At 41.3% G+C, this 14,534-nt stretch overlaps 1 protein-coding gene across 2 annotated transcripts in view; it reads right to left on the bottom strand.

Moving 5' to 3' along the window:
* Positions 1–1,022: 1,022 nt before the first annotated feature.
* The window catches only part of B4GALNT4 (beta-1,4-N-acetyl-galactosaminyltransferase 4), a 205,104-nt gene continuing 191,592 nt past the window's right edge, over positions 1,023–14,534 (bottom strand). Inside the window, exons 15-20 of one of the 2 annotated variants that reach the window (XM_014070639.2) lie at positions 14,075–14,388; positions 12,538–12,691; positions 10,545–10,617; positions 10,283–10,436; positions 6,641–6,767; positions 1,023–3,132 (exon numbers count right to left, since the gene is read on the bottom strand). In XM_014070639.2, coding sequence (XP_013926114.2) covers positions 3,018–3,132; positions 6,641–6,767; positions 10,283–10,436; positions 10,545–10,617; positions 12,538–12,691; positions 14,075–14,388 — 937 coding nt within the window. In that variant the 3' untranslated portion in view covers positions 1,023–3,017. The remainder of the gene's footprint in view (positions 3,133–6,640; positions 6,768–10,282; positions 10,437–10,544; positions 10,618–12,537; positions 12,692–14,074; positions 14,389–14,534) is intronic. The other variant, XM_014070640.2, reaches the window with a different exon arrangement.

The raw sequence follows: 14,534 nt of genomic DNA, 5'->3' as shown, positions 1-14,534 counted from the left end.
TTTTCATCTCTGTTTTAGCAGGAGGAAGAAGGGGGTTAGCCTTAGATCAGCTCTCTTGAGTTTGTTTGAAGGATAATCCCAAAGATGATTTTGATTTAGAAAAAGAAAATTAGTGAAACCTCATTCACTCTCTATATTTGATGCGCTGTATATAAAGAGAGATTGCTCCAAAAACAGTCCTTGAGTGGTGGTGGTGGGAATGGTCAGCCCCTTCCTACCAAGTCAAAGGTGATTTTTCAAAAGGCAACTGGATGTTTTGTTTGTCTTTGGAAATGTTTTGCTTCTCATCCAAGAAGCTTCTTCAGTTCAGTTCTGAGTGGATGAGAAGCAAAACATCTTCAAGGAAAAACAAAGGAAGACCAGTTGCCTTTTGAAAAAGCACCTTTGGGACAGCCATGACCTGGATGACTCAGAATCACCATAGATGTTTGCATGATAGGCTGACTTGGAGGAGGGGTTGGAGCAGTGGTGAAATTCTTTTTTTTTTTACTACCGGTTCTATGGGCGTGGCTTGGTGGGCATGGCAGGGGAAGGATACTGCAAAATCCCCATTCCCACCCCACTTTGGGGCCAGTCAGAGGTGGTATTCACCAGTTCTCCGAACTACTCAAAATTTCTGCTACCGGTTCTCCAGAACCTGCTGAATTTCACCCCTGGATTGTAGCCCCAACCAATTGTGCCTTTATGGGGCAACAATTAATCCCAGGGCTGATTGGGTTTAGCTGAAGGCATGATATGCTCACCTGAGCCAGTTAAGTATGTTATGAAAGAACTAACGAGACTAATTCCCTATTCTGTGAAAACAGAACTGCACCTGGTTGAGTACAAAAGCACCTGGCAGAGAGGATGGGAAATCCTTTTGGTGATCTGGAGGAAGCAACAACTGAGCCTGCAAAGTGTCTTCTATCAATACTGCAGGCCTTGTTTGGGCCTCTGCAGGAAGGAAACTTGGTACCATGACTTCAAACGAATTTACAAAACAGAAACTCGAGAAAAAAAGTCAGAACCAGGACATTTACTTTATTTTTTTTAATAACAATATCCATTAAAAAAAATCAGACATAACTTTCTGAAAACAGCTTTCTACCTCATAATTTCACAGAAATTAGCTTGGAAATATTGTTTTGCCCTTCTCTCTACTCCTGTTTTGATACTCTCACCATAGCAACCCAAAGATGAAGCCAGAAAGTAGGGAAACCTCATTCACTCTCTATTTTTGATACGCTGTATATAAAGAGAGAAGGTTGCTCCAAAAACAGTAATTGAGGGGTGGGGGGGGACATGGTCAGCCCCTTCGTACCAAGTCAATCTTTTCAGTCCCTAGTCTACATTCTTAGGTTCTGTCTCTCCCAAATAAAAAGGATGTTGGTTGTGTTTTTTTTTTAAATGTTGGGTTTTCCGTTAACATGGCACAGAGTAGGGAAGTATGGGCAGTGACTCCTACTGCAAGCCCATCACAACCCAAAAATTCCTTTGTTCCCATAATTTCTATTTAACCTTTGCTTCTCTGCCGACAATTACACCAAACATATTTTGTCTCTTGTATTAGTCCAGTCTTGGTCCGTACCAAGCAACAGATGAAGAAAAATGAGGAGGATATTCAGAAGCAACTATGTTGTGGAAGGAAAGGGAGTTAGTTGCACTTTCTGCTTCCTGTTCCTTTGCCAATTCTACAGTCTCTCTACCTTTCTACTGGAAAGTTATCCTGTTGTTGGGAGCCTATGTGTCTCCCAGGGGAGAAAAGTGGAGGTTTGATTTTAGAGGACCCAAAGAGGTAGGAGAACAGAAAACCTAAAATACTTCCCATTCCTTTGATGAGGAAATCACACCACAAAAATGCTGGAGCCCCAAAGTTCCAATAAACTCTTTCCTGGCTATTCCTTCCTCCTTATAAAGCTAATTTTTCAGGGGAGTGCATTTGTTCCACCATCTCATGTTGGAGATGGTTATTTATAATTCTGTTGAATGCGGAGTTCTGGAGCAATTCCTACCTCAGCAGTGGTGGGTTGCAGGTGGTAAGCCCTGGTACGGACATACCGGAGCCTGCCCGGAGCACAGGGTTCCATTCTGGTACGGTGCTCCGGAGGACCCACCCGCCTGCCTGAGCTCTACCTGTCCTTTAAGTCTTTAGCACTTCCACGCATACGCCTGCCATGTACAGCGCCTGTGCGATGCTCCACTGAGCAGCTGGAGCATTGCAGAGGCTTACGAAGGCATCACAGGCAGGTACGATGCATGCGCGCGCCACACACATCCATGTGGGTGATGCCAGGCCCGTTCCAACCGTACCAGTTGGAACGGGATCCAGAACCCACCACTGTACCTGAGGCACAATATAACTGAGGGACTGGAGCAGCAAAAGCAGCAGAGCTAGCAGGGAACAAAAATCCAAAATTGTATGGAAGGAACTGGAGCACCTCTCACCCAATACAAGTCTTTTTATGCCCCTTTGAGATTTTTTTTTACAGTTCTATTCAGCGTCTCCCACTGGCATGAAAGTGTGCAGTGGCCTAGACACATCAAGAAGGAACCATTTGTGGTTCCATATTGAAGAGTCTCCCCCCTTCCCTGCTCACTTCAGGAGTTAAAGTAGGGCAAATACAGTCATAAACTTTTCCTGACAGTTACATGAGCTTTGAGAAGCTGCACCAGCTCATTCCTGGTTGGCAGTAATACTGGTGGGCTTACCTCACTCTCCTATTAGCAGTACTCCTTGCCTTTCAGCACTACCGAGTTAATAAATGTAATTGCTGACTAAGAAATTAGACCCTTTAAGAAAAAGTCACCAAAAAACCCCAAAATAAACATGGTTTGCTTTAAATAGTAGTTCTGTAGAAAACCTCCACTCCGAGTGCTCTTGGCCTGGCCTCTTGACAGACGCTGCATCCAGAAGGCTACCTGTAGCAGTAGAAAAACTGTGCTGGGTCATGCTGTGGAGTCCAGTGGCTGCTGCTTCCTTGTTCCTGCTTAAAGAAGACCAGGAGGAGGAGGAGTCCAGCTGATGGCCGAGCTGGTGCTTAGTCTTTGGGTGTCTTCTTGCCGTGTGAATTCCACATGCCACGCTTGGAATGGTAGTAATGGTAAAAGTTCCTGAGTCGCAAACGTTCTACCTCTAACCCACTTTGAAGCACCCTAGAAACAATGGGAGCAAATCAGGCGATGGAAGGGAAAAGAGAAAGACAGGAGACAGAAAGATCACGAGTTAGCTTTTCCAAGGAAACATCAGCTACAGAACCCTTTCACGCATAACAGGAATATATCTTCACACGTATGGATTATCTGGTATGATTTGGAGCTAGTTCACAAGCTGCATCTGGTGCAGGGACATCCAGTGCTACCAGACCTGGCCTGAAAAAAATCTGGATGATCCAGCTAGTTGCCATCTAATGATCATCAAATCATTTATACTGATACTAGTATCCCCAGATATTAGGGATACTAACTTGGACTGTGGAGCATCAGGCCTTAAACTATTTCTGTCCATGTCTGACTGGGCCTCATTTATTAAACTTGGTTCCATTTATTTGCTGCTTATCCTGCCATGGGGCTTGAAATGAAGACATTTGTCTCTTAAGACCTAATTGGTTTCGAATCTGAATATTTGAAATAGTGCCTCTTCCAATATAAATGGGCTCATATGCATGAAGATAAATGTGGCCAGCAAGATCCTGTATATGACCTTACATATACAGTAGGTATTTCCCACACAGTATGTGATTCATATCCCCTGGTCTCCTCAATTATAGCATTCTCTCTATAGAGGTAACATACACTTGGCAGCTTGTAATAGATTTAGTCACTTGTGTGGTACATACTGCCCCAGTATTTTTAAACAGTAGTGCCCCACATTTAAATGTTATTAAATAAATTATAAATGTGTTGATGTGTATTGGTATTGATACATCTAGCTGCATAGAAGTTAAAATGTTGTATCTACTGTTTTTCCAGTTCTTATTGTACATTGTCTCTTTCAACAGGAAATTTATCAAGACTATTTCATACTTTAAGAAGACCTCACTAAGGACAGGATTACATTTAGAAGTAAACACAAATGATGGGTACATCAAATCAAACAGCTAAGGCTATAATCCTCTGCCATCTTTATTAAATTCTATAGGATTAATTTCCAAGCAAACATGCATACTCAATCTGAGCAAACCTGTTGCCCTGCATAACATTTTGGGCGGTGCCCTCATTGGTTATTCTGGGATTCTGGAACTCCTTTTCTCAAGATTTGACAAAGTCTCAATTCAAACCATTTCCAGCGGGCAAAACAAGACTGTTTGATCTACCTAGGGACATGCAGGAGTCTGTGGTTAGTTGAGCATCTGACTTACACATTGTTTACATTGTGAATATGCACTGCCTTTACTTCAAAGGGACTAGATTCCTCCCCCCTCTGACCCAATAATTTATTTTCAGAATGGGAGATTGCCTTTGATTTATCGAGAATAGACGAAAGGAAACAGTAACCTTACTGTGGGAAAGAATGTATGTGGTTGGAGAAATACTGTATGTATGAATTGCTTTGGGCACAGACAACAAAAATAAGCCATGCTGTGGAATATTGGGAGTTGAAGTCCATGTGTCTTAAAGTTGCCAAGAATGGGAACCCCTGCTCTAGAGCTTGTATAGTTGAAGGAGAAACCAAGAGAAGTTGAGAAGACAATGCAACCAAGAGGGTATATAGGGTGCCTTTTGTACCTGATTGAAAAGCTGGGTAAAAATAAAACAATGTGCTAGTTTTCTGGGGGGAAAATTGTGCTAGCTGGTGTATTCGATCTTGGAGAAGGATCCCAGAATATGCCAACATTCAAACTAGTTATTGTGGCATAATAATTTTCTCTTCTCTGAAAGGATTCTCTTCTTCTTTTCAGTCTATATACAGGTAGTCCTCGGCTTATGACCACAAGTGAGACCAGAATTTATGTGCCTGTGAGAAATTTGTTAAGTGAGTTTTGTCCCATATTTCAAAATTTTCTTGTCACATTTGTTAACGGAATCACTGCAGTCATTCAATTAGTAATACGGTTCTTAAGTGAATCTGTCTTCCCCATTGATTTTGCTTGTTGGAAGGGTGCAAAATGGGATCATATCACCCCAGGACACTGCAACGGTCGTAAATGTGAGTCAATTCCCAAGTGTCTGAATTTTGGTCACATGACCTCAGGGACGCTGTAATTGTCATGTGAAAGATGGTCATAAGTCACTTTTTTCAGTGCCATTATAACTTCAAAGAGTCACTAAATGAACTGTTGTAAGTCAGGGACTACCTGTATACCACTTTCCTGGGTCAGTTCTACAGGGTAGAAATTCCAGCTCAGAATATAGCAGCTAAAGTAGTCATAAAGTCGAAGAATTTAGAAAAAAATAAATACAAATTCAGAATCTGAATATATTTGCTTGCAAGTCTAATTTAAACTGTTAAAGCCTAAAAATCATGATGAGATGGGCGGCAATAAAAATGACTGACTGACTGACAAAATTGCAATCTTATGACTGCAGGATGCTACAAATGACTGTAAAGGTACCCATGTTGCTGAGCTCCTGAAGTTTGGCCACATGACTATCCCCAGGGTACATCTGTTTTAACTTTGAACAGTTGGTGAGTTGGTCATAAGTTGAGGACTACCTGTATTGTCCTGGATTGCTTTGCTGACCAGCAGCAAGTAAATAAAATGAAAAAGATAAAAGACAAATACTTGGTTCTTTGGCTGAATCAATCAAAGGGAAATGTACCCTATCCCAAGCCCAAGGGAAAACAGAGATAGCCCCCAACTGTTCATTTAATTATGGTTCAAAGTTACAATGGCCTTGCCAAAATGGCTTGTGACCCCTGCTCTTATGACCTTATACACACAGTTACATGATTACAATTTTGTCAGTTTCCAGCAAAACAAACAAGCTGGATTTGCTTCATGATCACAGCAATTCATTTAATGACAGTCATAAAAATTATTGTAAAATTGGGTCCAATTTCTTATGACCATGGTGACGTGACCAAAGCTGCAGTCCCAATTATGGCTGTAGGTTGATGACCATCTGAAAGTAAAGTATAAATTAAAAAGCATTCTTGGAAAAACCTGGGAAGACTGGATTTCCCTCTTTGAAGCAAGGGTTAAAAATAATCAAAGGAGGGTGTAGCACTCTAGTTCTGGTGGGGGGGGGATGGTATCTATGTCACTTGAAAAGGAAATCTTCAATAGGCTAATAGCCTGAAGGCATTTTTGCACAGGCTTCAAACACATTTTAGATTTTGCTTGCAAGCCCAGGTCTTTTTAAAGTTAGGTTTCACAACTTCCAGTCCACATATAATAAAAGCAGACAGCACAGACTTGCTGGGAGAGAGAAGGGTGGTGATAGGGAGGGAGAAGAATGTACTTCAGTTTGCCCTTGCCTATTGGAAATTGTAGCTCATTGTGTCTTAGGACAGTAGAAGTGGAAAGCATTGCTTGCAAATAATTTAATGATCCTGCAGATGTAAAAGCAAATATATAGATAGTCACCAATAGAAACCTCTCTGCCTAATATTCCTAGCTATTTATTCAGGTAAAAAAAAATAGTCTGGTTTTTCTTGTGATCAACAGAATTCCAAAATGGGCCAGAAGAGATCTGGGGAGTTTATAGAGAGTAGCCTCACCTGTCCAACAGCTCCCAGTCTTCCCCGCCCCAGCGGTCCCGAAACTCTTCTGTGTTCATCCCCCCAATACGATCAAAGTCAGACTTATAGATCCCAAAGAGGCCAAAGCCATTTACTTCCCAGTAGCCTGAGAAAAGACAAGCCAAGAATTCTTTGTTCAGGTTTGTTATGGAAAGCATCAAAAGCTTGAATGGTCCTGTTTGGATCATAGCACTATGTCCCGTAATGGTAGCAAATGACATTATCTCATGTACATACGAAAGACATGAGGAGGTAACATTTGCTTGAACCAATTTAGGGTAGGGGAAGGATACACCAATTTAGGGTACACCAGCTTTATATGTCCCTTGTAATTGTACCTTTGCTCAGATCAAATTGGTTTCCAATTAGTAAAGAATTGGCTCCATAATGAATGTTGTCACTCACTTATTAATGAACAAAATGCTGGAAGAGTATGCATGTACCTTCTTATTCAAAATAATTTTCTAATGGGTCTATACACAATAGGTATAATTGCCTGCTATAACGTGAGGATTTATGAAGAACAGTTATGGGAATAGAAAGAAGATAAACACATTCAGGTTGGGTACAATCATTCAATCTTCCTGATACAGTATAAAATGGCTTTCCTATTGCATTCTTCCAGAATGTTTTGTTTGTTTATACAATATTTCATGTGTTTCCCATTCCTAACAGTCCAGTTGGCTCACAATGAGATAAAAGCTATAGACAAATACGTATCATATTTTTTGGAGTATAAGATGCATCGGAGTATAAGATGCATCATGATTTGGAAGAGGTAAATTTAAAAAAAGGTCTTTGCACTCTGCAGGCCTCCCAAAGCTCTGCATTCCCCCCCTTTTTTTGCAAAAAAAGGGGGGGATGCAGAGCTTTGAGAGGCTTGTAGAGTGCTCCTGGGGGTTGGGGGACAAAAATGGTCCATTTTTCCTCATTTTTGCCCTTCTCAGCCCCCAGGAGCACTCTACAAGCCTCCCAAACCCTCTGCACATCCATTTTTGCAAAGGGAGCAGGGTTTTGGTAGGCCAAAAATGCTGTATTCAATGTATAAGACACAGTTATACATTGTACATCGAACAGTTATGGGAATAGAAAGAAGATAAACACATTCAGGTTGGGTACAATCATTCAGTCTTCCTGATACAGTATAAAATGGCTTTCCTATTGCATTCTTCCAGAATGTTTTGTTTGTTTATACAATATTTCATGTGTTTCCCATTCCTAACAGTCCAGTTGGCTCACAATGAGATAAAAGCTATAGACAAATACGTATCATATTTTTTGGAGTATAAGATGCATCGGAGTATAAGATGCATCATGATTTGGAAGAGGTAAATTTAAAAAAAAGGTCTTTGCACTCTGCAGGCCTCCCAAAGCTCTGCATTCCCCCCTTTTTTTTGCAAAAAAAGGGGGGGATACAGAGCTTTGAGAGGCTTGTAGAGTGCTCCTGGGGGTTGGGGGGCAAAAATGGTCCATTTTTCCTCATTTTTGCCCTCCTCAGCCCCCAGGAGCACTTTGCAAGCCTCCCAAACCCTCTGCAGGGTTTTGGTAGGCCAAAAATGCTGTATTCAATGTATAAGACGCACGCAGATTTTCAGCCTCTTTTTTGGGGGGGGAAAGGTGCATCTTATGTTCTGAAAAATACAGCAATAAACAACACCATAAAGTTAAATGATAAAATATTTCCTCTCTGGGTCAGCTAACTTCAACTCAACTCCATCTTCTTATCCAAAGTCTATTGGAAAAACATTGTCTTGATTCCTTTCTGAAGATAACAAGGGAGGAGTCAACTGTTCAAAAGGGAGGGGTTGCCACCAGGGAGGCCTGTTTCCTCCTCGTGAGGGAGAAGTTCTCCGCCTGTTCTCCTGCCTTGTAGAAAGTGAGAAGGTAAACTCTACCTCAGTCACATGATCCCAATGTTATTGAGGGTCTAAGTCACAAAAGATTTTAACAAAACTAACACTTTGAAATTGTATCCAAAAATCTACTAGCAACTGATGCAGCTCCCTACATTTTTTTTCTTTTGCACCTTCAAGTTACTCTTGACTCTTGGCAGTTGCCTGGACAAGTCCATGAAGTTTTCTTGGCAGAATTGTTCAGAAATGCTTGGCTATCGTCATCTTCCTAGGACTTAGAGAGAGTGACTGGCTCACTCATTCCAGAGTGCAAGGCATGGAATAATGGATTTAAGTTACCATGAGGCAGATTCTGACTAAATGCTAGAAAGAAGCCTTGCTAACAATAGGCACAGAGGTCAATTATCCAGTAGGGTGGTGATCTCCCTTCCATGATGGAAAACAGTTGACTCTGTTCAACCAGTGGCTGGACAGACATCTATCTGTGATGTTCTCATTTGGATTCCTGCACTCAGTAGGGGCTAGACTCCAAAGTGGTTTTTATAGATGTCCTTGTCTCTTTCTCCACATCCAGAAGAAGCACAACTAAAGTATGCAAAACAAGTAATTGCATTCTCTTTTTGGGATGCATTTTTATTTCATTCTGCTGGTGCACTTTTGTTTTTGTGTTTTTATGATTAGTTGTAAACAGCTTTGAGCAATTGGAAAAGCATATGTAAATATTTTAGTCAATGGATCAATCTATAAAAATAGCAGAATCTAATTTTATTTAAAATACAATGTTGACCTTCTCCAAGGATAAAATGTCATTAAGTCTAATGTATTCGTGTTATTTATATACCAAAGGTATGCCTATTTTATTTCTCATTAGAATGTACCTGAAAGAGACTTGTAAGCCATTCTTTACAATGTGAAAGGAAAACCTTCCCATTCTGTTTCCCCCACCCTCATCCTCCTGTCGATAGTATCCATATCGAAAATATTAGGAGATATGACTATATTTGTCACCAACATCTATTTTATCTATTTCACTTTTGCAGGCTAGAAATGAATTATCTCTATTCAAATGTCATACAAGACTTCTTCCCCCTGGATGCTTGTCTAAACATCAGGGAAATTCCATTTCTGATCCATTATGGAAAATAATATAGAAAGTGGGGAAAGAAATAGACTTAATGATAATTGTACTCAAACTATATCAGAGACAGGGAATTTGTAACCTTTTAGATTTGCTGAACTACAAGTTCCAGCAGTCCTAGTCAAGAGTGATCTGCCTGGCACAGATTTTGGCCTCTGGTCTAAATCTTTCCTATGTTGCCTTCTCTGCAAAGACAATGCCCCTGGAGAAGAAGTCATCTACTTCATATTTCCAAGAATAGTTACAACTATGAAACAGAATTTTATGAGATGAAAATTAGGCAGAAAGGAATGTCTACTGCACAGAACTCAGATGATCCTGAAGACTTTAGAGAATAAGCATATGGCCCCATTTATACAATAATAAGTCATTAATAGCAACAATATGGTACATATTTTAAAAAGAGTACACTTCCTCTCAGCTCTTTTCACTAAAACAGCCACACATATGCTGACGGCTTTCATTGAGCAGCCACACTTGTCAGTGTTATCATTTAGTGCTTTTTATTTCAAAACCACTTAGTGGGGGACTCTTGAAGGAACGGACTAGCCAGGATTTCCCGTTCTGTGCCTGAAAATGCTACGCCAATTCACAGGCAATAGTTTCCCAGCAGCAGCAGAAGTACCTTACCGTTGGGTTCTCGTGGAGAGCTCCCACAGCCCAGCCTCATGACAATGGGTGCATAGGCCAGCTTTCCCTCCACACAGTGTTTCCGGATGCTGTCCAGAATATTGAGGGGAAAGTGAATGTGCAGGTCACAAAGGAATACAATACTGCTGCCATCCTGAGGGATGAAAGAGCATCATAGGCAGGCCATGAGTGTGGGGACAAAGTAGACATTCAACACCTCCCACTCCTCAGGAAGACCCACTCACTTCTCCTTGGGTCTCACCTCTATGGCGTCCACCCCGGCCTGTAAACCCGCAGAGCGCTCAAAGTTCCCTGTACGTTTCAAATACTGGTACCTGTAAAGGAATGGCAAGAAGTAAAGACACAGAGATGGGGGAAGCCAGCGGGAAGCACAGTCCGTTCAGCAAAATGGCTCTAAGTAGCAGAGGTTTCCCAGGATCAAGGAAGTGGCTACAAATCAAGAAGTGATTATTCTAGGTGGAGGAGAGCACATGACAGTCAAGAAGAGGACATGCAAGAAAGTTGAGCATTTTAACGCTTAACTTTTTAACTTTTCAACCAAATGTAAATAAATTCATATCTTATCAAAAGTTCACCAGTAACTTTTTAATCAGTGAACTCTTCAGTTATTTTAAGAAGGAAAGTTCATCATCGACATTTTCTTGCTCATTGTAGAACGATAATTGAAGCCAAGAGACATAAAAACAAATGGATAATTAGGAGCTGTTCTTTAACTTGCAGGCCCACGAATTCAGAATGAGTTTTCTCAGATGAATTCAGGCGGCATGCTTAACAGGGCATAAATCCTATTTAACTCAGTGGAATTACTTCTATGTTCGTATCCACAGGCTCTTGTTGCAAAGTTTTACGTCAATCACAGGACCACTCCCTCAGCTCTTCTGGCTTTTCATTACAGTTGTTTATTATTACTTTCCTCATCCCTCCCTCCCCCCCCCTTTTGGTTTAGACTGTCAATAGGAGGGCAAGGAGCCTCTTGCTTCTCACTGCAGAGAACAGGCAAGGATGAAGTAAGGGACATTGTCACCCTCTCTGCTTCTTCTCTGCTCTTTTCTTTTTTCTTTTTAGAAAAAACCCTAAAAGTGATTGACCCTTAAGTTGCCATACTCTCAAATGGGCATAGCTGGAAGATCAAACTGGAGAGTGGCTAACTGTTTTGTGCCAGCTAGGGCTTTTGAGCAATAACAATAGCACTTAGACTTATATAGCACTTCACAATGCTTTAAAGCCCTCTCTAAGCAGTTTACGGAGCTAGCCTATTGCCCCCAACAATCTGGGCCCTCATTCTACCCTTGGAAGGATAGAAGGCTGAGTCAACCTTGTCTCTGCATGCTCAAGCTGGGTTATAAAATCACAGTCATAGCTGTCTTTCTTCTTTCCGTAACTCTATATTAATCCTGGGGACAGGCTCCATATAATAGTGGTGACTTCAAGCCGATTGTCCTTTAATTTTTTTATATCTGGTGTCTCTTTTAGGTTCTTAAGTTTCCTTCAGTTATATCTGCCTATTGGCTTTTGGAATGATTATATCAAAAACATTTAGCCAAAGTATAACTAGTTGTTTATTGATACACTGATTATCCTTTTCAATGAATGGGATTTATGGAAGTTGCTTTGGGAGTTCTTTTGGCTGAATAAAAGGTGAGACATGCTCCACTGTTTTCAGTGAGGTTCACTGTTACATTACCTAGTACATATGTTCATGGCATAGCTTTAACCTACAAATAAAACTGATTAAAGCCTGCAGCCCTAGAAATGCTATCTGCTTATTAATTTATCATTTTGATATTTAAAATAGTTAATAGAATTAAGAACTCATTCAGATTTAATAGAGTGAAGGCATTAACTAGAAACACCACATACACACACACAAACACACACACACCTTTGATCTCTGTATAGCTGTGTTGTTATTGTTATTTCTTTTTTATATACACAAGCACTGGTTCATTTGTGCTGTTATCCTTTGCTACTAAAGCCTCATTCCCCTACACACTGAAGAAAACAGGTTATTTGCAATGAAGTGGCAAGTTTAGAGAGGGAATTGAGCAGATTTTATTTAAAAAAACTTTCCATCTCCCTAGTGGTTAACTGAACTTACCATATGTCGCACAGAAAAGTACTGGGCAACGTTTGCAGTCATTAAAAGAGGTTTGGGAGTTTTAAGATTTAGCAGTTGAGGACATAGGGAGAACCGTCGGAAATGGTTCTGAAGCTTTCATCACTGCTTGGGTTACCTGGGCAGGTGAGCCTCCTGAAGTGCTTTCTCCACATTCATGTCGTCACTATCAAAATCCACCAATATGATATTGAAGTTGGCATCCTTGGTGTTCAGAAATAGGCTGGCCATATCTGAGATGAACTGCTGTACCCAGCGTGCTTGGTTTTTCACTGCAAAATATGAACAGGGATTTTTGTCATTTTAACACAAAAACTCAATAGAGTATTCATGGGGAAACATTCCTCTAATTAAAAGCTTCAATTATCTTTATGGACACACAATAGCAAGGGCACATGGACAATTCTCAGCATAGGTTTCAATCATGACTTCAAAAGACTTCAGAAGTTTCTAGCCCATAGAAATTCAGTATTTGAACATTACATTCTTCTAAGAGCAGAAGGAAAGAATTATATAGTGAAGACATGCTAATATAGGTAAGCACCCAGGGGTGGGCTGCTGGGGGTTCGCAGGTGTTCAGGAGGACCTCTAGCTGAGATTCAGTGCAGTTTGGAGAATCCCTAAATCCCACTCCTGGCTGGCTCCACCCACCCTGCCTCTTCCCTCCCAGGAGTCCCCACATGGCCCATTTTGGATGCAGGTGAGTGCAGGGCATGCATGGAGGCTTGGAGAGGGCGAAAAATGGGCCTACTGGAAGTTCGTGAAGGCCAGAAACAGGTCTGTTTCCGGCCTTCAGAGCCTGGGGAGGCTGTTTTCACCTCCCCGGAAGCGCAAGAAAAGCCTCCGGAGCCTGGGGAAGATTAAAATGCCCCCCCCCCCCCCAGTGCCGTGGTACAGGAGGCCGACTAGGCTATGCTCACCCAACAACCGGGCAGAGAACCCATCGTTAAATTTTTTAAGCCCACCTCTGTAAGCACCAATATAATTTCCTTATCACCTATTGATCAGTGCAGCTTTGCTCCTCCTGTAGCCTTGTTGTAGAATATGGGATTTATCAATCCAAGCAAAAACACATAATTTAAGATCTGGGATACAGTAATTCTTTATTTGCTACTCTTCTTTCATGGTGTACAGAGATTAGCTTGGGAGGAATAGATCTTACTCATTTTATCCTTCTCTCATTTCCTTCCCACATAGAGCATAGACAAGAGTTTCCTTTCATAATTTCTCCATTTCTTGTCAAGAGGGTCCCAAAGGAACAACAATGAGGTAGAAGTAAATTCATCTCTGGTCAAAAATCTCAAGCATGGCTCTTTCTTTTGCCTGACTTATTTTTTTAAAAAAAAATACGAAGAAAAAATGAAAAAAGATTGCTAATTATGCCCATGCAAAATATATTCATCCCAAATCTTTTCCTATTAAGCAAATTATTGATTTTTTTAAAAACCCTGAAAATTCCACTTATACAGAAGTAATAGCAGGATAAACAGAATATTTGTGTATTCCAAGACAGATTTCTTTTCCAAACTACTTTCAACCCCAACCCAACTATAGTTGGTCTCCGGTTTTGTTTTGCCCTCTGCCTCATACGTCATGCCATCTCTGCTGGGAAAAGTAGCCTTTCAGCCCTGCGATAAAGGGATTGAATTGCTTACCTGGGACGACAAAATGTACCATAACATCATGCCTCCAGCTGAGCCGCAAAGGTCGGCAGAGGATGGGTTTTCCATACAGAAGACTCCAGGCACTAGGTGGTGGTTGAGATTGAGTGGACACAGTTGCAGGCCCTTCAGGGTTGACTTCAGTGCTGTCCTCTGACTTGCCCTGGTGGAGCAGGACATAGATGTATTCTGAGAGCCGGACTGTTCTCTGGCCCCTCTCCATCAGCTCTAACTCCATCAGATAGCGGTTGCCTCGGGCTGTGTCTCGCCGCTTCTCAACATTAATGATTCGCAAGAGGGTGTAGATGCTGGGGAGTGGAAGGACAGAAAGCTCTCATATGGAATCTTACAAATACACAAATATACAAATGTAACCATTTCCCCTAGAGTAGTACACCTAATTGCTGAATGGAAGGGTGAAGGGGAACCTCACACCGCCCTTATCCATTCTGGT

Source organism: Thamnophis sirtalis, unplaced genomic scaffold, assembly GCF_051295495.1.
Source record: "Thamnophis sirtalis isolate CommonGarterSnake01/CBP01778 unplaced genomic scaffold, rThaSir2_p1.2 scaffold_1, whole genome shotgun sequence".
Taxonomy (NCBI): domain Eukaryota; kingdom Metazoa; phylum Chordata; class Lepidosauria; order Squamata; family Natricidae; genus Thamnophis; species Thamnophis sirtalis.
The sequence above is the reverse complement of the archived record's forward strand: the minus strand, read 5'-3'. Positions and strand labels throughout refer to the sequence as shown.